The 22496-nt window shown below is 36.0% G+C and overlaps 13 protein-coding genes and 1 non-coding gene across 14 annotated transcripts; 2 read left to right on the top strand and 12 right to left on the bottom strand.

Moving 5' to 3' along the window:
* Window positions 1–31: 31 nt before the first annotated feature.
* Window positions 32–2113, bottom strand: TKL2 (transketolase TKL2; the record flags this gene model as incomplete). Its single annotated transcript, XM_003956996.1, has 1 exon — window positions 32–2113. The coding sequence occupies one exon, from the start codon at window positions 2111–2113 to the stop codon at window positions 32–34; it is 2082 nt and encodes a 693-aa protein (XP_003957045.1).
* An 866-nt stretch (window positions 2114–2979) lies between these two features.
* Window positions 2980–3051, bottom strand: KAFR0Dtrna6E. The gene has a single exon. It is a non-coding gene; the product is annotated as a tRNA-Glu (tRNA).
* A 762-nt stretch (window positions 3052–3813) lies between these two features.
* Window positions 3814–4023, bottom strand: KAFR0D02615 (uncharacterized protein; the record flags this gene model as incomplete). The annotated part of the gene is made up of 1 exon (XM_003956995.1): window positions 3814–4023. One exon carries the CDS (start codon window positions 4021–4023, stop codon window positions 3814–3816), a length of 210 nt encoding a protein of 69 aa, XP_003957044.1.
* Window positions 4024–4831: 808 nt separating this feature from the next.
* On the top strand, window positions 4832–6208 carry TEF2 (translation elongation factor EF-1 alpha; the record flags this gene model as incomplete). Its single annotated transcript, XM_003956994.1, has 1 exon — window positions 4832–6208. The coding sequence occupies one exon, from the start codon at window positions 4832–4834 to the stop codon at window positions 6206–6208; it is 1377 nt and encodes a 458-aa protein (XP_003957043.1).
* A 176-nt stretch (window positions 6209–6384) lies between these two features.
* On the top strand, window positions 6385–7324 carry MUD1 (Mud1p; the record flags this gene model as incomplete). Its single annotated transcript, XM_003956993.1, has 2 exons — window positions 6385–6404; window positions 6478–7324. 2 exons carry the CDS (start codon window positions 6385–6387, stop codon window positions 7322–7324), a joined length of 867 nt encoding a protein of 288 aa, XP_003957042.1.
* A 60-nt stretch (window positions 7325–7384) lies between these two features.
* On the bottom strand, window positions 7385–7855 carry CBP6 (Cbp6p; the record flags this gene model as incomplete). Its single annotated transcript, XM_003956992.1, has 1 exon — window positions 7385–7855. The coding sequence occupies one exon, from the start codon at window positions 7853–7855 to the stop codon at window positions 7385–7387; it is 471 nt and encodes a 156-aa protein (XP_003957041.1).
* A 322-nt stretch (window positions 7856–8177) lies between these two features.
* GRS1 (glycine--tRNA ligase) lies at window positions 8178–10151 on the bottom strand (the record flags this gene model as incomplete). Its single annotated transcript, XM_003956991.1, has 1 exon — window positions 8178–10151. One exon carries the CDS (start codon window positions 10149–10151, stop codon window positions 8178–8180), a length of 1974 nt encoding a protein of 657 aa, XP_003957040.1.
* Window positions 10152–10820: 669 nt separating this feature from the next.
* MRPL36 (mitochondrial 54S ribosomal protein bL31m) lies at window positions 10821–11378 on the bottom strand (the record flags this gene model as incomplete). Its single annotated transcript, XM_003956990.1, has 1 exon — window positions 10821–11378. The coding sequence occupies one exon, from the start codon at window positions 11376–11378 to the stop codon at window positions 10821–10823; it is 558 nt and encodes a 185-aa protein (XP_003957039.1).
* A 568-nt stretch (window positions 11379–11946) lies between these two features.
* Window positions 11947–13842, bottom strand: TFC1 (transcription factor TFIIIC subunit TFC1; the record flags this gene model as incomplete). The annotated part of the gene is made up of 1 exon (XM_003956989.1): window positions 11947–13842. One exon carries the CDS (start codon window positions 13840–13842, stop codon window positions 11947–11949), a length of 1896 nt encoding a protein of 631 aa, XP_003957038.1.
* A 302-nt stretch (window positions 13843–14144) lies between these two features.
* PTC4 (type 2C protein phosphatase PTC4) lies at window positions 14145–15392 on the bottom strand (the record flags this gene model as incomplete). Its single annotated transcript, XM_003956988.1, has 1 exon — window positions 14145–15392. The coding sequence occupies one exon, from the start codon at window positions 15390–15392 to the stop codon at window positions 14145–14147; it is 1248 nt and encodes a 415-aa protein (XP_003957037.1).
* A 231-nt stretch (window positions 15393–15623) lies between these two features.
* TPS1 (alpha,alpha-trehalose-phosphate synthase (UDP-forming) TPS1) lies at window positions 15624–17105 on the bottom strand (the record flags this gene model as incomplete). The annotated part of the gene is made up of 1 exon (XM_003956987.1): window positions 15624–17105. One exon carries the CDS (start codon window positions 17103–17105, stop codon window positions 15624–15626), a length of 1482 nt encoding a protein of 493 aa, XP_003957036.1.
* Window positions 17106–18169: 1064 nt separating this feature from the next.
* VMA2 (H(+)-transporting V1 sector ATPase subunit B) lies at window positions 18170–19711 on the bottom strand (the record flags this gene model as incomplete). The annotated part of the gene is made up of 1 exon (XM_003956986.1): window positions 18170–19711. One exon carries the CDS (start codon window positions 19709–19711, stop codon window positions 18170–18172), a length of 1542 nt encoding a protein of 513 aa, XP_003957035.1.
* Window positions 19712–19887: 176 nt separating this feature from the next.
* ATG14 (Atg14p) lies at window positions 19888–20859 on the bottom strand (the record flags this gene model as incomplete). The annotated part of the gene is made up of 1 exon (XM_003956985.1): window positions 19888–20859. The coding sequence occupies one exon, from the start codon at window positions 20857–20859 to the stop codon at window positions 19888–19890; it is 972 nt and encodes a 323-aa protein (XP_003957034.1).
* Window positions 20860–20977: 118 nt separating this feature from the next.
* On the bottom strand, window positions 20978–22258 carry SHE3 (She3p; the record flags this gene model as incomplete). Its single annotated transcript, XM_003956984.1, has 1 exon — window positions 20978–22258. One exon carries the CDS (start codon window positions 22256–22258, stop codon window positions 20978–20980), a length of 1281 nt encoding a protein of 426 aa, XP_003957033.1.
* Between the last annotated feature and the right edge of the window lie 238 nt (window positions 22259–22496).

The raw sequence follows: 22496 nt of genomic DNA, 5'->3' as shown, positions 1-22496 counted from the left end.
TAAATCCAATCTCACGGAGACATGTAATTAACTAAAACTCTGTAGTGGTATTGAATGGCAATGCTCTATTCAAAGGAGAATATACGACTCTATCCTGATAGAATTCTGCTACTTTTTCAGCTCTTTCAGCTACGCCCTCTGGAACAAAGTTGAAATATTTGTAAACATCAGGTCCTTTACCGCAGACACCAAATCTATCTATTCCAAAATGTTCATGAGCGTATTTACCCCAACCAGAGGTGGCTGCCACTTCTACTGACATGATTGGGACATTGTCAGGTAATATCGTCATCTTGTAATCTAGAGGCTGTGAATTAAATGTCATAAAGTCAGGCAAAGAAATGACACGGGCCTTAACAGGCATGTCTTTCTTGGCCAGCATCTTTGAGGCCTCTATACAAAGATGGACTTCTGATCCTGTTGACACCAAAATAATGTCCGGATTTTCAACATCGTGTATAACATATCCGCCCTTCAGTGCTTTGTCAATTGAAGAACCCTCTAATTGGGGCAAATTTTGTCTTGATAGAGCTATGATGCTTGGACTGTGTGTAGATTCAATAGCAGCTTTGTAAGCAGCTGATGTTTCATTACCATCAGCAGGCCTCCATACGTGCATATTTGGAAGGGCTCTAAAGTGTGTCAAAGTTTCAATAGGTTGATGTGTCGGACCATCTTCACCCAGGCCAATAGAATCATGTGTAGCAACCCAGATAACAGGATGGCCTGACAAAGCTGCTAATCTGACAGCCCCAGAAGCATAAGACACAAAATTTAAAAATGTTCCACCAAAAGGTCTGTAATTTGCGCCAAATGCAGAAATACCATTCATAATAGCGCTCATACCATGTTCTCGAACACCGTATCTAATATATCTTCCTGAATATTCACCTAAACCAGATGATGGAGGCTGGAAATCTATAGCTTCCTTCCATCTTGTTAGATTTGATGGGGTTAAATCGGCAGAACCGCCAATTAGTTCTGGTAAGGCGGCATAAATGTTTTCAAGTACAATTTCAGATAATTTTCTTGTTGCCACAGCTGAATCAGTGGGATTGTAGACCGGCAAGCTACTGCTCCAATCTGCTGGCAATTCACCATTTAATCTTCTGTCAAGTTCTGACCCTAAGGCCGGGAATTTTGTTTGGTATTCTTTGAATTTTTTAATCCATTCCATATTTGCTTCCCTACTAGGCTCTACAATCTCCTTTTGATAGAAATCATAAACTTCTTGTGGAACCACAAATGACTTCTCTGGATCAAAACCAAGTTTCTTCTTCAACTGTTTTACGTCATCTGGCTTCAAAGGCGAACCATGAACAGAATGTGAACCAGCTTGGAGAGATCCAAAACCAATAGTTGTTGAAATTTTAATGAGAGTTGGCTTTTCTTTATTTTCTTTGGCCTTTTGAATTGCATTTGCAATTCCGTCCAAGTCTTCATTGCCATTTTCAATGGACATGGTTTCCCATCCGTAGGCTTCGTATCTTTTTAAAACATCTTCATCAAAGGATACTTCAGTCTTACCGTCAATAGTAATTTTGTTATCATCATAAAGTACAATCAAATTACCCAGTTTCAAGTGACCTGCTAACGAGCATGTTTCAGAGGAAACACCTTCTTGTAGGCAACCATCTCCCAAAATAGCGTAAGTGTATGAATCTGATAAAATAAAGCCTTCATCTGGTTTATTGTATGTAGCAGCAAAATTTGCTTGAGCAATTGCCATGCCAACAGCATTCGAAATACCTTGACCTAGTGGACCAGTTGTGACTTCAACACCAGGAAGCTCAAATTCAGGATGGCCTGGCGTCTTTGAGTCTAACTGTCTGAATTGCTTCAAGTCTTCAATTGAATATTGGTACCCAACTATGTGTAATAGAGAGTATAAAAGAGCGCAGGCATGACCATTGGAAAGCACAAACCTGTCTCTATTTATCCAAGTTGGATTTTCTGGATTCAAATGCATCTGCTTCCATAAAACGTGAGCGGCAGGCGCAAGACCCAGAGGAGCACCTGGATGACCAGAATTACCTTTATTCACTTGGTCAACTGATAACACTCTAAGAGTATTGATAGCTAGCCAGTCGATGTCAGAGAATTGAGAAGACATTTTCAGTGTTTGTATCAGATTATATTGAAAATTGAACGAATCCTTCCTACTGTTGATACTGCTTATCACTACATAGACACTTCGTTAGAATGTCTTTTTCTTTTATATATGTTTATTTGCACAAAAGATGGCTTACACCCCTCTCCCTTAAACCAAGAAATTGTCATACCCAATTGCTATTATAGGGTACTTTACCTCAAAGTAGAAAATTGTTATGAAAGTAATGTAAGCCCTTTCAACGCGTGAGGCATTCTATGAGAATATGACGGCTGAATCCTCTTTATTTGACAATTGGAGCACTGGCCTTTGATTCGACCCAAGTAGCATATTTCTAATTAACCCTTAAGAGAAAAGCTAGGGCACCGAACTTTTGGACAAATAGACAAGCTATATTCAACATGAGTTGATGTAGGTAGAGGTCGCGGCCTTGTTTCTGGGTGTTAAGGAGAAACGACATAGAAGGTGGTGCGATTAGGACACTTTCGGATATCCTCCAACAGCAGGTTTCGAGCTGAATTTCAGTCAGTGATTATTAAGATTAGCAAGCAAGTTTGATCGTTTGATGTTAATATTCCCGAAATGGGGAAAACACTGAAATTTTCTGTGGTTGAATGCTATGACATTTATTAAAGTTCAATTTTTCCTTTTGCTTTTGACGCAAGCTACAACATACATTTTTTGACTAAAAAAATGCGTGAAACAAGGGAAGTGACAAGGAATAAAAGAGAACCATGAATCAATTTGTCCATAAGTTAGTATATGTGCATCAGAATAGTGAACCAACTCGACTACCATGGCGGTGTTTACGTTAAAATGCAGTAATATTTCTCGAGGTATATTTGTTCTATAAGAAAAAATAAAAGCTACTCCGATACGGGGAGTCGAACCCCGGTCTCCACGGTGAAAGCGTGATGTGATAGCCGTTACACTATATCGGATAGGATTTGTATTTTTGAAGGAATAAGAAGCATCCTTCATAGGAGGATATTTTAAGGACACAAACCTATTGAGCATCATATTGTCAGAGTACTTCTCAGGCAGTTATTATTTTGGAGGGCCGTTCAGAGCTTCACTATTGCTTTAATGTTGAAATTAAATCGGAATGGCACTGCCATACCGGGTACAATGTTAGCTCAAAGTATATTACTACCATAGTGGAACTTCACCAGAGGATATAGCTGCATGAAGTGCCTAGCATAAAAAGCTCTAGAGTATTTGTACCGTCCATATTATAAGGAAACCGGTAGCTTCTTCCACCTCTGTATGGTTAAATTCGTTGATTTCTAATAAAACTAACCTAATTCAATCAGCGGTCAGTTAATTTTCAGATATCTACTGGGCAATGTCGTTGAAGATTTCAAGACTTGAAAATACGCAGGTACTATAAAGTTGTGCCCCATTCGGTAAGCAGCCCATTTGTTTAATTTTAGGAATAAATGCAATGGGATTCTTAAACTAATTATATGCTGGTTTCTTATTCCTCCACTGGTAATACCTGTACTAATCTCAATACTCTTGCATGATACGTATAATCTTTTTTGGGTAAAAAAACCAATAGGCACCTGCTAACGGCAGAGAACTATAACTAGAGTTATATAAATTGAACATACCACTTCATCAGTGGTTTAATAATCTTGGGGAAATGTGAATCATATTAAATGAAACTATTTTTACAGCGAATATATAAAAGAGACTAGAAATTAGTGAGACGGACATTGGCATTTGTTATCTTTAGAGCATGCATCAGCACATGTATCGTTACCACATATGCATTGGTTCGGTTCGCAACCTTGACAAACCTTTTGTGAACACTTACAACTAGTACTTTTGTTAGATGTACAAGACGAGCCGCATTGGGGGCCACATGAACATCCCTTTTGACAATTTGAACATTTACAATTATTAGCCATTTTCTTAATAACCCTATCTTATTTTGTTAATGTTAAATTTTAACAATGGTATGATTGCTTGAAGTGAGCTTATTGTTGCCATGGTATCTCCTTATTTATATGCATACATCTCAAGAGTTCTTTTTGCTGACGCGCCATCTACTAACAGCAGATTGTGTCAGCAATAAATGCGCAGACCTGGAAGAATTTATAGGTTTGCCGGAAATATAAGAGAATGACATATTTAAGTTTGACTGAATGGTTTGAACGGTTTATTTCATATGGTACATGACGGAACATGAAATGCTATGTACCCAAGAGAGATCTTGGAAGAATTTATTTTGGTCACATGACGTAGAAACGGGATATTTGTTGCCCGATGCCCCCCCATTCGAGTGGGCCACTTTCTGGAATGTTCGTTTGACTGTTTTCTATTGACCGCTCGACTACCACCCATACTTTAACCCACTCACCACATACAAAAAGAGCCACTTGCAAAAAATAACTTTTTTTCTCTCGGAAAATAAAAGAAAAGATTCAAATTTTTAAGTGAGAAAGGAAGAAAAAAAAAGAAAAAAGGAGAATATCGCTCAGAAACGCCCGTAGTAAACAGTAAAAATTATCACTTTTGGAAAAAATTAACAATAGCTTATCCAATTGTACGACCACCGCTAAGCAAAATTTTTCACTGCAATTTTCATTTGCAAATGCTGATATTTATAATTTGATGTTTTCTTCAAGTTTCATTTTGAAAAAAATTTCATCTTCCAATTTTTGAAGAGTTTTCTTTGGTTTCTTTACAATCCAATTAACAACAAATCAAGCTAAAATGGGTAAGGAAAAGTCTCACGTTAACGTTGTCGTCATCGGTCACGTCGATTCCGGTAAGTCTACTACTACCGGTCACTTAATTTACAAGTGTGGTGGTATTGACAAGAGAACCATCGAAAAGTTCGAAAAGGAAGCCGCTGAATTAGGTAAGGGTTCTTTCAAGTACGCTTGGGTTTTAGATAAATTAAAGGCTGAAAGAGAAAGAGGTATCACTATCGATATTGCTTTATGGAAGTTCGAAACTCCAAAGTACCAAGTTACCGTTATTGATGCTCCAGGTCACAGAGATTTCATCAAGAATATGATTACTGGTACTTCCCAAGCTGATTGTGCTATTTTAATCATTGCTGGTGGTGTCGGTGAATTCGAAGCTGGTATCTCCAAGGATGGTCAAACCAGAGAACACGCTTTATTAGCTTACACCTTAGGTGTTAAGCAATTAATCGTTGCTGTCAACAAGATGGATTCCGTCAAGTGGGACGAATCCAGATTCCAAGAAATTTGCAAGGAAACCGCTAACTTCATCAAGAAGGTTGGTTACAACCCAAAGACTGTTCCATTCGTTCCAATCTCTGGTTGGAATGGTGACAACATGATTGAAGTTACCACTAACGCTTCCTGGTACAAGGGTTGGGAAAAGGAAACCAAGGCCGGTGTCGTCAAGGGTAAGACTTTATTAGAAGCCATTGACGCTATCGAACCACCTTCCAGACCAACTGACAAGCCATTAAGATTACCATTACAAGATGTTTACAAGATTGGTGGTATCGGTACTGTGCCAGTCGGTAGAGTCGAAACCGGTGTTATCAAGCCAGGTATGGTCGTCACTTTTGCCCCAGCTGGTGTTACTACCGAAGTTAAGTCCGTCGAAATGCACCACGAACAATTAGAAGCCGGTATGCCAGGTGACAACGTTGGTTTCAACGTCAAGAACGTTTCCGTTAAGGAAATCAGAAGAGGTAACGTCTGTGGTGACTCCAAGAACGATCCACCAAAGGGTGCTGCTTCTTTCAATGCTACCGTCATTGTCTTAAACCATCCAGGTCAAATCTCTGCTGGTTACTCTCCAGTCTTAGATTGTCACACTGCTCACATTGCTTGTAGATTCGATGAATTATTAGAAAAGAACGACAGAAGATCTGGTAAGAAATTAGAAGACTCTCCAAAGTTCTTAAAGTCCGGTGATGCTGCTTTAGTCAAATTCGTTCCATCTAAGCCAATGTGTGTTGAAGCTTTCACTGACTACCCACCATTAGGTAGATTCGCTGTCAGAGATATGAGACAAACCGTTGCTGTCGGTGTCATCAAGTCTGTTGACAAGTCTGACAAGGCCGGTAAGGTTACCAAGGCTGCTCAAAAGGCTGCTAAGAAATAAGAAGTTTTATATAATAACTAACTATTATTTTCTGTATGTACCTTTGTATCTAGCTTAAATTAAAATTCGATCAAGTTTAATTTTTTTTTTCCATGAAAAACATGAAATATATGTAATAAACAATTTCATACAAAGTCTATAGAACATCTAATACCCCACTACAAGGCCTGATATTCATGACTACTACTATTAAAACGTATGTACTCACAAGCATATATGCTGCCTAATATGACAACTCCTCTTCAATGTAACTAACATTATTTTCATAGTCTTCATGTATCAAATGTCCCATCTCGACCTCAGAATAAGTCAAATTTTATAAAACTCATACTGAAAAACATAAACCCATCCAATAAATATGTCAGTGAGAATGTTACTTTGCCAGAAAATAAATTAAACTCCAAAATAGCCTTATTAGATGAGACTAATGGTATTATATCTATTTCAAAATCTAAAAAGCTACCTAATCAATGTTTTATCACTTTTACAAGTAATGATCTAGCGAATCAATTTATGACACGATTTCAAAACTCGAAGATAAACGGGAATGTTATAAGCATAACTTTTGCTAAGCACGATTCTTTAATAGGGATATCTGCAGAGGATAAACGATTATTAGGTAAAATACTGAAAAAAAGACAATCTAAAAAGTTACGTCTTGCTGACGAAGATGTAGCCAGAGCTTATTATTTAAAGAGGATAAAGAGAAGAACTAGTTATAAATTGAGAAAGAAGGGATTATCAGAGGAAGAAATCGCCAAAATTGTAACTGAGACATTACAATCTCTTCAAGATCAACAACTAAGTAAGGCAATGAGTTCTGGTCCTCTCAAGAAAACTAAAAAGAAAGATGAAACCAAGGTAAAACCTGTGAATATCAGTGAAAATCCTCCAAATAAAGTCTTACTTGTACAAAATTTACCTGCTAATGTAAAACAAGAAGATGTAATAAATCTTTTTCAAAACGCAGGCTTGGTGGAAGTAAGACTGGTTAGTCCTCGTCACTTGGCATTTGTTGAGTACAAGACAGTCGAAGATTCTTCGGCTATTAAGGATAAGCTAGGCCACTCGTACAATTGGCTTAATAAAACACTAATCATAGGATTTGCTAAATGAGTTATGTATGAATAAATCATAAATAAACAATGCATGAATATATACAAGTAATGGACTATCCTATTTCCCGAAGAATACCGTTCGTAAAGCGGTAAAGAACGTTTCATTCTTCTTCCCTTGGATTTCATCCAAAAGTCTTTGGTAATATTTTGGATTACCTGCAGGTTGATATAATTTATCACCAACTTCATAGTATTTCATATGCTTGTTAGCAATTAGGTTCTCAAGTGAACCTATTTGTTGTTTTATCGTTTGCTCAGTATAATTATCTTGTGGTATGGTCGCTCTCAATTTTTGTAAGACATCTTTTTTTAACCCCAAGGGTCCCTTTGTTCTCTTAATTATATCCTTTATGTCATCTAATGAGGCGTTCTTGTTTGCCTCTTTGTGCTCTTTCAATTGCAGGCCTGCCATTCTCCTAAACCTATCTATTTGAGTTTCCTTAAAAGAAATCAAATGTTTAAACCTTTCATCAGGCAATTTCTCAAGTAACCTTACTATTTGTTTTGCACCTTCCTTAATGGTAGACATCCTGACACATCTAATGGGTTCTAGGTACTAGCAACTTCACGATAAAGTGTCATCCTTATGTTTTTGGTCATAAAATTGAAAAGCTCGGGCTTTGACAATCCTCGAGTTGATAGAAAATCTTGAAAATGTATCACCATATAACATAAAAAAGAGATTATTTCGCAAGAGAAGCTTGTGAAATGAGGTGAATTTGGTTAATAATGCCCACTTTCTTTAACATTCAATAACATATCTATATATACATATTAGTAGTACAATTATACCTAATACTCCTGTCTAAATGGCAGTCTTAAAAATTAGAGGACGTTTCATTCTAAATCACTTATTGAGAGACAAATGGTTCTAAGTTCTTGGTACCTTCATCCCAGCTAACACCATTGTAAGTGATTTCACGGATAGCGTTGATGATATCTTCAACAGAACCTCTGACTTGCTTTGTAGAATCTCTTTCTCTCAAAGTGACAGAATTATCATTAACAGATTCAAAATCAATAGTAATACCGAAAGGTGTACCTAGTTCATCGTTACGAGAGTATCTCTTACCGATAGAAACACCAGAATCATCGACCTTGAATGGGATTTGAGCCTTTCTCAAGATCTTGGAGACTTCCTTTGTAATTGGTTGTAAATCCTTGTGGTTAGATAATGGAACTAATAAGACCTTGCTTGGAGCAACTAATGGTGGGAAAGATAAAACACCTCTTGCAACGTCCTCTGGTCTATTCCAGAAGGAGTGTTCAAAGACAGCATAGATGATACGACCAATACCAAAGGATGGTTCGATGACATTTGGAACGAACTCTCTAACGTGTTCGACCTTGGTTCTTTCTTCAATCTTGACGAATTTGTCATCTAATTCGACATCACCTTCAATAGCATCAATCTTGAAAACAATCTTTTGGTTCTTTTCTAGCTCTTCAGACTTGGCCTTCAATTCTTCTTGAGATAAGTTTAATAAGTATGATTCAACCTTTGGAGCATCCTTTCTGAATTTTGGACCAAACAGTTTCTTAGTCAAGTCGATTTCAAACTTGGTTACTTCAATTGGGGTATCTAATTTTTGTCTGACAACTAATTTTTCCTTAGTCTTGTTGGAGTGGACTGTTAAGTCAAAGGCGGATCTATCAGCACAACCAACACATTCAATCCAACCGTAAGAAGTCTTCAATTCAGCATCCCAACAATCAGCAGCATAATGGGCCATTTCGTTAGACATATGTTGACGGAATCTCATTTTTGATGCATCAACACCAATTTTGACTAAGAATTGGTAGATTCTGGCAATGAAATAACCTAAGGTTTCATTGTCGACCATTTTGCTAGCAACAGCATCACCGATGGTCTTGACAATTGGTTCAGTAGAACCAGCTTCTTGGACATCACGTGGTAAGAATGACAATTCAATGTGTTTGACATCTTCGAATTTTGGATGAGATTTATCTAATGGGTCAACAAAATGTTCAATTTCGGCCATTAAGAATTCACGAACTCTTAATAAACCAGCTCTTGGAGAAATTTCATTTCTGAAAGATTTACCAATGGAAGCAGATGCAAATGGAGTCTTACTGTTATTAAATTCTAATAATTTGTTGAAATTCAAGAATTGGCCTTGCGCAGTTTCAGGTCTTAAGTAACCTTTTAATTGACCAGATGGACCAATGGCGGTTTCAAACATTAAATTGAAAGCCTTTGGTGGTTCTAATGGCTCACCAGTAGCTGGGTTACCAATGTCATATTTCTTCATCAATTCCCCTAATTCTTCACCGGAATAACCATCAATCTTAGCTAAGACAGTTTCGTATTCCTTGACGACATCATCCTCTAATTTGACAACTTTGATTTGCTTGACCTTCTTCTTTCTCTTTTTTTTATCAGCACTTTCTTCGGCATCGTTGTTGGTACTTAAACCTCTAGCTTCCTTATCACCTTTTAGACGAGCTTCTAAGACTTCTTCAACTAAATGATCGGCTCTGAAAATTTCACCAGTCTTTAAATCTCTACACATCCAGTCGGAAAACTTGTCAACATGACCAGATGTCTTCAAAACTTCGTATGGAGTTAACATAGTACAGTCAACTTCCAACATATCTTCTTCCAAGATAAAATGTTTTCTCCAAACATCAACGACATTGGCTTGGAAAGCACAGCCGGGTGGACCATAATCATATAAACCAGAGACACCACCATATAGGTCAAATGCAGGAGCATAAAAAAATCTGCCTCTTAGAACACTTTCTAGTTGTTCTCTGTTGAATTCAACAGCTGATCTAGCTTTCTTAATTTCTTCCACACTCATTCTCCTCACTTTGCCTGTTTTTCTAAGTAGTTGTGAATAGAATCTTCTGCCTAAACTAGAAAGCCACAACTTGAATGTATATCACTATTTTGTAGTGTTCACAATTTCAGTCACTTCGATAGTTTTGTCGACTATTGATTTTTCTCGAGAAACGAAAAATTTTCCATTTAAAATTAGGCGAGTCCTCTTTTATCATAAAGGACATCACCATGAAATAAATCACTGTATTGAAGCATCTCTCAACTGTTAGCTTATGCCAACGAGCGAGGCCTTGCTGTTGGTGGTCGTGTAATCGGCTGGCAAGTGTTGTGATTTTAATTCGCAGACTACGCAATGCTGTTGATTTGAGATGCTGATGATTCCTTGGACTGCCCTCATGAGGAACCTGTCCATCTTCAAATGGATGATTCCTTATTGTAAGGGCCTAGTGGGTATATATTACTTATAATAGAGCATTCTTCATGTCATCTCGTACATGAAAGATACAAAAGTGAAAGTTGAACGTCATTTTATTATGAAATTATAAACCAATGCATCATTATTATTGACAGGTATATCAGACAGACAAGTAAGGCCGTCATGAAATATTTCTTATGTACATGTTTTACCATATGCTAGTTATTCGCACGCTTTTCGACAGGGGATGATTTTTTATGTAGTTGAGTTCCTTCATTTTTTCTTGTCTCTCTTTTTAGAAGCTATTTTACCAGACTTAATCTGTTGAGAACTATCATCTAACAAAGAAATATAATCACCCATATCAAAACCTGATTCTTGTTCGGTTTCTACTATCTCTTCATCCTCTACAGGAGGTTCTGTTGTAGCAGTGTCGTTTGTGACAGAACCTGCAGTTCTTTCTTTAACTTGCTCATTTCTTCGAGGTTCCGTGGAGAACATATCACCATATTTTTGTCTGAACTTATCTATACTGCCAGCAGCATCAGCATCAGTTGCAACCATATCTTTTCTGCTTGGATTCCACAATGGATTATTTCTTTGATCTTGTATCAGTCTCATTTCAGCTTTAGGAAGTTGGGATCTTCTCATAATGACACTACCATCACTCAATTCTACTGCTACATCGAATTGATGATATATGGCGGGTCTGGCCTTACCCAAACGAATCTTTTTCACTGGCCTTCTTGGGAGGCTTGTTCTCATTGAACCAGGATAACTTCCAGCACATCTTTTTAAAATCTTGGGAATATTATCTATAATACTCTTCATCCTCAGAAGAAATTGCTAGTAAAGTAATTTGTTTAGTCCTAAATGATTCCCAATAATTATGAGTTTTAAACTGTTTTCGATTTTTCCTGTACCCGTCTAGTGAAATATGGCCGATAACATCAACATTTAATCAACGTCAGTAAAGAGGAATCGCAAAATGGTTTATTTGCGACAACACAAGCCAGCTGAAAGATGAACGACAAATCTCTAGCATATTTAAAAGCTTTATGAATGATCTAGAGAATTCCTACTATAAAATAAGCTGCTCAGAAACTCCTTAATAATTATAATGTCTTATTGCAACAACTGCTCGCATTATCACATAACTTTTTAAGTGAAGTACTTTTAAGAAAACGAAGCTTGGGTCAAGATGAGTTCAGATATCTTAATTTTATGACAATATTACTTATGAATTTTTTTATCTTGATTAGATCTATTGAAGAACTTTCCTGTTGGAAATTGTCCAGTGATAACAAAAAGTTAAATTTAGGCTGATAGTTCCAGGAGGATACACTAAAAACACTTAAGTTCGAAACAATTTAAACTAAATATTACATATCTTATAAAATTACAACTTATTTTCGTTTACAAAACCTTCCAATTCGTTCTGTAATCTTTCAGCAGAGGATGGATCCATTTTGGAAATCTGCGCAATAATGTCTTGAAACGTGGCTGTCTCCGGATCAAAACCGTCAATTATACCGTCGTCCTCATCTTCATTATCTATTGGAGTAACATCATCCGCTTCTATTTCTTCAGCTTCCAAAACCCCTTCGTCAGCCTCTTCTGCAGCTACTCCATTATCTTCATCTTCCGTGACGTTGTCCTTTGATTCCTCTCTTGTCATATCAATATCACCTTCTGCATCTCCTGTGTTTGCAGCTGCCCCACCCGTAATCATCGATTCCTTGGTAAACTGAATAGATTTGAAATATTTTAGTTTATATTTGTTGAAGTTATTGTTTCCTTGAGCTAAACAACCTAATTCATATTTGACTATTTTTCTTATTTTGACTAGATCAAGTTCATGAAACCACCCTGTAATCACATTTGGTTTATCGAGGTATTTAGCATTATTATAGACCTCAGCTATGTTAGGCTCACGAATTAACAGATCAATTTGGAGCATCAGGTACCAGGGAACTTGCGTTCCATCAAATATGAATCTATCGTCAATCCATCCAGAGATATTGGACTTGAATATAGTGGCAGGAATCTTAGGAATATTGTTTTTAGCCAATGGCGATGATAACAACCTTCTTTCTATTTTGAAGTACTCGGTTTGATATTTCGCATATTCACTTGAAGTCCTAGGATCAACACCAAATTTAATGTATGTATTACGCCATGGACCCGTAGTAAACCTATATGAAGTCAGAGCCAACGCAATTTTGAGGGTATGATGAATCTTTTTGTCAATGATACCATCTATATGCCTCTTGACCCAAATTGGTCTTTTTTCAAATAATCCATTTAAAACTTCTATACATTCCTCCAATGAATCATAAAACTTAGAATCAGCTTTAGTTCCTGGGAAAACTTTAGTTTCATTTGCAATTTCGTACTCTTTTTGCAATTTTGGATGTGGCTTAGATGGAATTTTTGTTGTTTTCTCCAAACTGTGAGCAAAAAGCTGATAATTTTTCAAATATGATCCTTTAACTTCAGTCTTACCATTTGATTTTTTTGTTGCAAAAGGATTTTTCTTATATTTGTAAAGATGTGGGAAACCGACCATGGATAATCTTGGTGGTGGAGGTAGTTGAAAATCAGTATTTGGACAGGGGCGTATTCTATCTAAGATAATATTATTGATATTCTCATACGGTCTTGGATCATAGTCAGGCACTGACTGGACAAAGTTCTTGAAATTGTCCCATTCTAATGATTTGAAGCTATTCAAGTATTCGTTGGCTGCTGGAACATTATCTAACATAATCTGGAAATCTGACATCTCCCTAAATTTGATAGTATTATTGACAATGCCGACTGGTGTTACCTTGTAATCTTTGGGCTCCAAGGAAGATAATGCCTTGCGTATATTATTATCATTCTTGGCCATGGTCCCCTTTGGGACAGATACCTTTAAGATTATAGAATCATCTCGATAAGGGACTCTTTTGCCTACAATGGGATGTTCATTAAAGAACTCATCCCGATCTGATTTTTTTACCTTATTATTCGATAGCTTATTGAGATACAATTCTAACCCCTTCTGGGAATCCACTGAGCCATGCTCTCTGAACGCTTCTTTTACCGAAGGAAGTCCTCCACACATGTCAATAGCTCTCTGGACACTTTCTTGTTTTGAAGAAACATGTAATGGTAATTCCAAACTTGGAATTCTCGGAATATCCAGTGTGTATTCTTTAGCTAATGGTCCTGCTTCATCGGTACTGCCAATTTCCTTCTCTAATATATCTGTACTTGTGATCTTATTTGATGCCTCTGCGTTAGCCATCATAATACCTCTCTTCTCAATTGATCTTTACTCCATAAATAGTAGTGTTTACAATTCAAATGTATACATATCTTGTTTTTTTCTGAAGGCGAAATCACGAATTTACTTCAGTAGCCATAATGTAATCTTTTTAAAAGAATCGTGGAAATATGTCAAAAAAAAAATAATTTTGATGGATTAATTATTATTTAGTATATATATATATTTCTATATGTATGTTGTTTTGAATTACACCATCAAAAATATGCTTTTATCTATTACTGTAAAGTCTATTGGTCACTTGCGAAGTAAACGAATGCGCTTACTCATACCAGTCCTTTCTCTCGTTCAAGGCGTATCTTCATCTTCGTGTACCAATCTGTTAACGATTCACCTGATTTGTTTAACACCACTATTATGGCTGTCATATTATCAAATCCGACCCCTGTACTACTGTTGGCCTGTGCGATACCGTGGTCGAGTAATTTAGGCAATATATTATCTAGCTTCGTACCCATAGACAAATGATATTTTATAAATCGTAACAGTTGCTTGTTGCTATAAACGTCCCATATACCATCGCAGGCAATAACGAGGAATTCATCCTTTTTATAATCAATTTTATGCATTAGCACGTCGGGTTCGACAGTTACCTGAGATTCCTGTGGTGGTATTCTAAATCTACTCTGATTATCCAAATTACTGCTATTAACTGTTTTATCAGAATATTGTACTCCTCTTTTGAATTGGAAATCATTGAATGCCCTACTTAGGGCGAGAACACCACCAACTCTACCCAGTGAGACCGTACCACCATTGTCATTGATCCTAAGTAACTCACCTATATGTTGAGGTTTATGATCGAATGACATAGTTTTAATTCCTCCGTTTTTGGAAGAAAGAATACAACGAGAATCACCGCAGTTGGCTACATATAACATTTCACCATTTATGAGTAAGGCCATTACACCTGTAGATCCGCAGGAGCTATTTGCAAAATGGGTGTACAGTTCTTTATCCTGTAGAATAAAAGCATCTTTGATAATCTGTGAAATTAAACCTTCAATTGTATTGAAAAGTCTTTTGACTTTGATTCTGTCGTTTCGACCATCACGCTGGCGTTTTTTAACAACGAATTCGCTGTCAACTTTATGTATGTTACATGCACCATATTCATGATTTTCAAAGGAGTATTTGATCCATTTCGATACTCCACGATATTTCGTACTATCATCATTCGAGGAATCAACCTTGTTATTATTTTCACTATAATCACCACTTAAAAATTTGGAACATTCATCCCCACCATGACCATCGAAAACAGCAAATAAAGAAATCAGCAGCTTCTCCACTTTTTGCTTGAAAGGATTATAAAAATCTATTTCCAGGATATCATCCTCATTTTGTACTATGTGTGAATCCTCTTGAGTCAACCTGTAACCTTGCATCGTACCAATACAATTATAGAATCTCGAATTCAATTTATTGAGCTTATTCGTACCTAAAATGTGATCCTTGTAGTCATTATACTCTATGGTTTTCTCCGTAAGTGGATGAGATAATAATTGACCCATTATCGAACTGGTTCTCTTAGTATCTATATAAATTTGCTTGCTGGTAACTACAGTTTATATAACTTCCACCCCGCCCTCACTTTTTTTTTTTCTTTTAACGAGAAAATGGTCTTGATGAAAAATGTGATCAACATATTTCACTAAATATATTTGGTTGATATATTGAGACGTTAATAGATACTATTATATCAAGTACATATATAAGTAAATTCTTGCCCTTAAATGTCAATTTTATTTGCTGGCAGTAGCTGAGGAACTGTTACCTGTATTGTATAATTCATGAACGAAATTTTCCCCCCAGAAGGCTGAAGTGTATTTGGAGATGTATTTATACAATTTCTTCCAGTTTGCTTCTTTCTTTTCAGGTAGAAGAGTTAATGCTTCATTGATTGCATCTGATAATTCATCATTATTCCATGGATTAACAATAAGAGCACCATTTAAAGATTGAGCAGCACCAGCAAATTCACTGAGAATCAAGGAACCTTTCTTTTCTTGTTGACAAGCAATATATTCATAAGAGACCAAGTTCATACCGTCTCTTGTAGAGGAGACTAAACAAACATCGCTCACAGCGTATAGTGAGATTAACTCTTCGAACGGAACACTCTTATGCATAAAATGGATTGGAACAAATTCCACCGTGCCGAATTGACCATTTATTCTACCGACTAATTCATTGACTACAGATCTCAAATATTGATATTCTTCGACATCACCACGGCTTGGAACAGCAACTTGTACAAGCACAACTTTACCTATCCATTCTGGATGTTCATTCAAGAACACCTCCATAGCATGTAATTTTTGTGGCACACCTTTGATATAATCTAATCTATCGACACCTACAATTATCTTACAACCTTTGAAAGTTTCCTTCAATTCTTGAATCCTCTTCTGTACTTTTTCAGTCTTTAAACCATCAGTGAAAGTGTCAACATCGATACCAATTGGGAACGCAGCCACATTGACAAAATGACCATGATATTCCACACCATTTGGCAAAGTGTTTATATTTAGCACTCTCTGCACTGCAGAAAGGAAATGTCTTGCATAGTCATAGGTATGGAAACCTAACAAATCACAACTTAGAACCCCTCTTAAGATTTCCTGTCTTACAGGGAGAATTCTGTAGATTTCAGATGAAGGGAAAGGAGTGTGTAAAAACCAACCCAATTTAATGTTTTTAAATTTCATTTCATTGATCTTTGATCTTAACAATTCAGGCAATAACATTAAATGGTAGTCATGAACCCATATTAAATCATTATCTTTCGTATTTTTCAGAATTTCATTAGCAAATGTTAAATTTGCTTCATTGTAGGCCAACCAAGCATTTTCATCAAAATTAATTTCACCAGGATGATAATGGAACAAAGGCCATAGAATTGAATTAGAAAACCCATTATAATGTAATTCTGCAATTTCATCACTCAAGAAAATTGGAATTGCGTTAAATTTCTCCTTCAAATCCTTCTTAACCTTTTCTTTATCCTCATCAGGAATCTCTAAACCTGGCCAACCATACCATTGAAAAGTGGACGTTTTTTTAAGACCTTGCAAAGCGGTAACAAGACCACCGGATGACATCTTATATTCATATTCACCAGTCTCATGGTTCTTGTTGATAGTAACGGGTAATCTATTCGAGACTACAATAATGTTACTACCTGCAGTAATTTGTTGAATTGAGCTAGTATTATCTGTCGTCATGTTATATGTTTAAATATTGTTTACTTTTGTTACAAAATCTGTAAACTAGTAATTGTGAATAACCGTAATATTACCTCTAATAGTCTCACCGTCTACCAGTATATATATATAAAGTGCATCTCCTTATATCGAAATATCGACCATACGTAAAAAAATAGAACAATGTGGATCAGTGGGGTATTTTCGCCTTCTCAGAGTAAGAGCGAGTTTCCAATTCAGGACATACCCCCCTGAAATAGTCCCATTCCACCCAATATAGTAAACATTTCCTACCTTAGGAGAGGGAGGAGCTATTTTGCCGAATACGGAAATTGAAAAAGGTATGTTACCCAGCATGTGAATTTGATGTATCCGGGTAGCACAACGTAGTATTTTGCACTTAAACGTAATATATTTCAGGTAAATTCATTCGTAAAATTAGGTGTAGTACCTTCGAATAAATCAAGCTTTCTTGACGTATATTCAACTTATAGTATCTCAATTACCGCTCTTGCCTGGAATTCAATACTCTTTTGCCAGGGAACTCCTGATTACAAGTTCCGGGTTTTATCATATTTCCGTGAACATTTTGTTTCCATTGAGAGAGACTTGGATAATTAGTGCATGTGCCAAGCTGGTTTGGTCATCTCAACAGCAGATACAGTATCTTATAACAGTTATTTTCAAGTATAACAAGCACTTCAACAGCAAGGTCATCGTGGCAACTTATATCTTTCAATAATGGGCAGGTCCAAGAGGCGTTCAGTTCGCAAAGAAAACATCGATTATGTATTCTTATTCAAATTAATCGCTGCAATATTCATGATCATCGGTGTAGGCCTGATGTTTTTCGAAACTGGGTTAGATTCTGAAAAACAGGAGATATTAAAACACTTAATGAAAAATAAAGGTAAAAAAATTGAAGTAAGCCACCCACTTTAGTTCATATGTTTATAAATACATTCAATTCGCATTCGCTCACACATTTTGTAATTAATCCAAGTTAAATAAGAATCATTTCATGCACGAAAAAAGATAAAGGAACTAGCTACAACGTTTTGGTTTATATACACATATATGTATAATCAAATTAATGATTCTTCTGGTTCGTCATTCTCAGCTTTTGGGCGTTCATCAGGGTTTTCTTCGACCTCATTACCTCTAGACCTATCATAAAATTCATCCAAAATCTTTGGAGAAATTCTATTAAGCATTTCCTTTGGATAAATTCTTAGTAAACTCCATGCTTGATCTAAACTCTCAAAGATTGTTCTATTTTCATAAGCACCTTGTGAGATGAATGTCTTTTCAAACTTCTCTAAAAATTCTAAAGATAACTTATCTTCAGTAGATAAAGCTTCCTCACCAACAACTGCTTTCATGGCAGCAGCATCTCTACCAATAGCATATTTGGCATACAATTGATTTGAAACATCACCATGATCTTTTCTAGTCATACCTTCACCAATAGCACTTTTCATTAACCTACTCAACGAAGGCAGGACATTGATTGGAGGATAGACACCCTTATTGTGTAACTGACGATCAATAGAAATTTGCCCTTCAGTAATATAACCAGTCAAGTCAGGAATTGGATGTGTAATATCATCATTAGGCATGGTCAAAATAGGAATCTGTGTGATCGAACCGTTACGCCCCTCCACTCTACCTGCTCTTTCATAAATTGTAGAAAGATCTGTATACATATAACCAGGATAACCTCTTCTACCAGGAACTTCTTCTCTTGCTGCAGAAACTTCTCTTAAAGCATCAGCATACGAGGACATATCTGTCAAGATTGTTAACACATGACGTTCTGTTTGATATGCTAGATATTCTGCAGTAGTTAATGCTAATCTTGGGGTAATGATTCTTTCGATGGTTGGATCATTAGCTAAATTCAAAAACAATGATGTTCTCTCCAACGAACCATTTTCTTCAAAATCTTGTTTGAAAAATCTAGCCGTTTCTAAATTAACACCCATTGCAGCAAATACAATAGAGAAATTTTCCTCATGACCATCATGAACATCCTTAGTTGGTCTCACTAAGCCTGCTTGTCTACAAATTTGTGCTGCAATTTCGTTGTGTGGTAAACCTGAAGCAGAGAAAATCGGAATCTTCTGTCCACGAGCAATGGAGTTCATAGTATCAATTGCTGAGATACCTGTCGAAATCATTTCTTCAGGATAAATTCTTGCATATGGGTTAATTGGTGAACCATTGATATCAAGATAATCTTCTGCAAAGACTTTTGGACCATTATCAATTGGTCTACCGGAACCATCAAATATTCTACCTAGAGTGTCCTCACTGACTGGAATTTTCAAATTCTCACCAGTAAATTCAATTCTTGTTTTCTTTACATCAATACCGGAAGTACCCTCAAAAACTTGAACGATTGCTCTATCACCTCTGACTTCTAAAACTTGACCTTGTCTGTTTGAGCCATCTGGAAGTGTCAAATTCACAATTTCATTATAACGAGGAAACTTGACTTTTTCAAGAATCACTAATGGTCCATTAACACCACTAACAGTATTATAATTTAGTCTTGGTTTGACATTAAACCCTTCTTGGACTGCCTTCTTATTCAAGTCAAATAAGTCCTTATCAGATAAAACCATCTATTCTTCGAGTCTGTCCAATTATTGCTCTGGATTGATTCCTTAATACTCGTTGCAATCACCTACATTTTCTTATTGCATTCTATGTGAAAATTGAACTGAAGAAAAATGCGACTCCGGGTAAGAAAATTTACAAAGATCAATTATACAGAGGAGGTTATATTATAGTAAACTAATCATTTAACTACAAACCATCTATCTTGATCATATATCACTTGAGAAGAATCCTGAACTGCATCACCATTTAACAGTTCTAATATACATCGTGTCGTATATTTCAAATTCAGGGTGTAGTTTGATTCTTCATCTTTTACTAACTTAAGATGATCCAGCTTCTCAAAATTCATAACACTGAAGAAGAACCCATCTATATCATACGTTTCTAGTAATGCACGTAAGTCAATTGAATATCTGTACGGTATTTGCTTGAACAATCTTGCTATATAAATAGAATTGATGACTATTTTCCCACATAAGTCTAATAAATTATCTTCCTTAGTCTCTAAAGAATAAGGTAATGACAAATTCAAATAGAACGTGCTGAAAATATGAAAAAACTTGAAGATGACGGAAATTGATTCTGAAAGAATAAATTTTGGTAATTTATTTATATTTTTGACTGAAATTATGGGCTGAAAGGATATCGTATATGGCAATTCAGTGGAATTCTCTCTTTTTCGTAGTAGTAACCAATTCCTTAACATCTCCAATTTAGCATGACGCTGTTTGTGAACAATAGAAGTTATTTGAGAAATCTTATGCTCCCATTCATTTCTAATGTGAGCACGTTCTTGTACTTCCTCGACCAGTTCTCCCTTATTTTTCAGACACTCAAGTTTTTGTTTCAATTGACTAATCTTTTCACGTTTCTCTTGTACACGTTTTGCCACTAAATCAATATTACAGGAAATCTTCAAATTGGTTCTTCTAGAACTTAACATGGCAGCTTTTTCAAATTTAGAAGAGAGCAAAGTAGTGTTTTTTTGGTTAAAATTCAAAATTTTATTGATTTTAAAGTGAAGTTTCTCATTTTCGTTCTTAATTTCAATTAATGCAAACTTTTTGGATAGAACTAAGTTTGGTGATATGTTTAAACAGTTATTACAGTAGAACTGCGACTTCTTTGTACAACAAATTTGGCATTGCATTCCCCATATTTTGGCATTTGTAATTGCTAAATAGTTTTGGATTTTCTCCATAGAAAAATATATTCGGAATTTTAATACATTTGCCAAATTTTTTGTATGTAGTTAATATATGCGTAAATTAATGATATATGACACTGTTTCTATTAGGACAATTATGTGAGGACGAGGAGGTGGACAATGAATGAGACGTACCAGGCATCGATGGTGATTTATTATTTGCACTTCCGGCCCCACCACTGGTCTTTCTTATAGAAGCACTTCTTTTCACACCAGGTAGAGATGACATGTTTTTGGATGCTTCCTTGGTTGATGGGAGCTTATTGTCTGTAAAAGCAATATTATTTTTCATCAGAGGTGATGAAACACCATAGAAGCTTCTTCTCTTTGCTGCGTTATTAGTTAACGATGATGAATTATGATTTCTTAGTTTTGGGGTATTTAATGCAAATGGTGTTAGCGGATCAGCTTGACCAAACTTTAATGTAGACTGATCTATATTCATTTTATCAGCATATTTAAGTAACATTTCCTTGCTCTCTTTGTATAATGCCGACCAGTTATCCAAGTTAATTTTAGAAGCTGCCTCGCTTACTTTCAATGCCACGACTTCTTCATTTGAATGATCCAGCCTTTCAAGTTCTTTCAAATATTCATTAAATTGATCGACGGAACCATTCAACAATTTTTCATTATTACTGACATCCTCATCGAACTTTGACAATATATCTTGATCTTCCGATTCCATTATTTTCAATTGTTCGAATAATTCACTCATTCTATCTTGATAATAACTTTCATAAAATTTATTTGATTCGACTAAACTATTATATTGATTTTCCACGAAAATCAACTCATTTGCCAATTCGTTTTCATCATTGGTCACTTTTGTAACTTTTTCCTTCAAAATTTTGTTACGTGATCCTATTTCATTGCATTTACGTGTGAGATCTTTATATTCCGCTTCTAACTCTTTTAAATAGATAGTCTCCTTTGATAATAAATGATTCAAATTATCATTTTCGTCTTTTAATTCTCGAGCTTTTTCTTTTAATTTATTCTCATTGTTTGTGGAGCTCTCCAACCGAGCAAGTAGACTATGTGACTGCATTGTTAATTGTAGGTTCGTATTAGTTAAAGTATCGAGTTGATCATGCAATGATTCAATTACTTTAGTTGAAGAAGATAGAGATCCCAATTGGCCCATATTTGATGCAGATGACGGTTTTGGAGATTGTTGCAGATTGGTCATGAAGATATTATGGTGTGGTGCAAGTTTCGTTGGTGATCCAGTTGGTGTCATATTTTGCCAATCCAACACTGCGCTACTGGATATTGTTTCGTTGGAGTAGCTATCATTCAACGTCGTATCGTTGGAAGATATATGCTGTATATTATCCATATTTGCATAAATAGCTTAGCTGTATACGTAGCTCACCCTATAACTTTCAAGTTAGATCATTACACTAACTACCATCAATTTTCATGTCAGTGAGAAACAGCTTCACCCATTTCGTTACCCGGATAGCTTCCTAGTTGGACAGTCTCTTCCTAGAATAGAAAGAGCTGTCCGTTTACAGAAAGGCTGTTGTCTGTGACAGCCGAAAAGAAAAAAAAAAGGCGATGGTGGATTCTCCGGC

This window comes from Kazachstania africana, chromosome 4 (genome assembly GCF_000304475.1).
Source record: "Kazachstania africana CBS 2517 chromosome 4, complete genome".
Lineage (NCBI taxonomy): Eukaryota > Fungi > Ascomycota > Saccharomycetes > Saccharomycetales > Saccharomycetaceae > Kazachstania > Kazachstania africana.
Note: the sequence above shows the minus strand (reverse complement) of the source record. Positions and strands in the feature narration are given on the sequence as shown.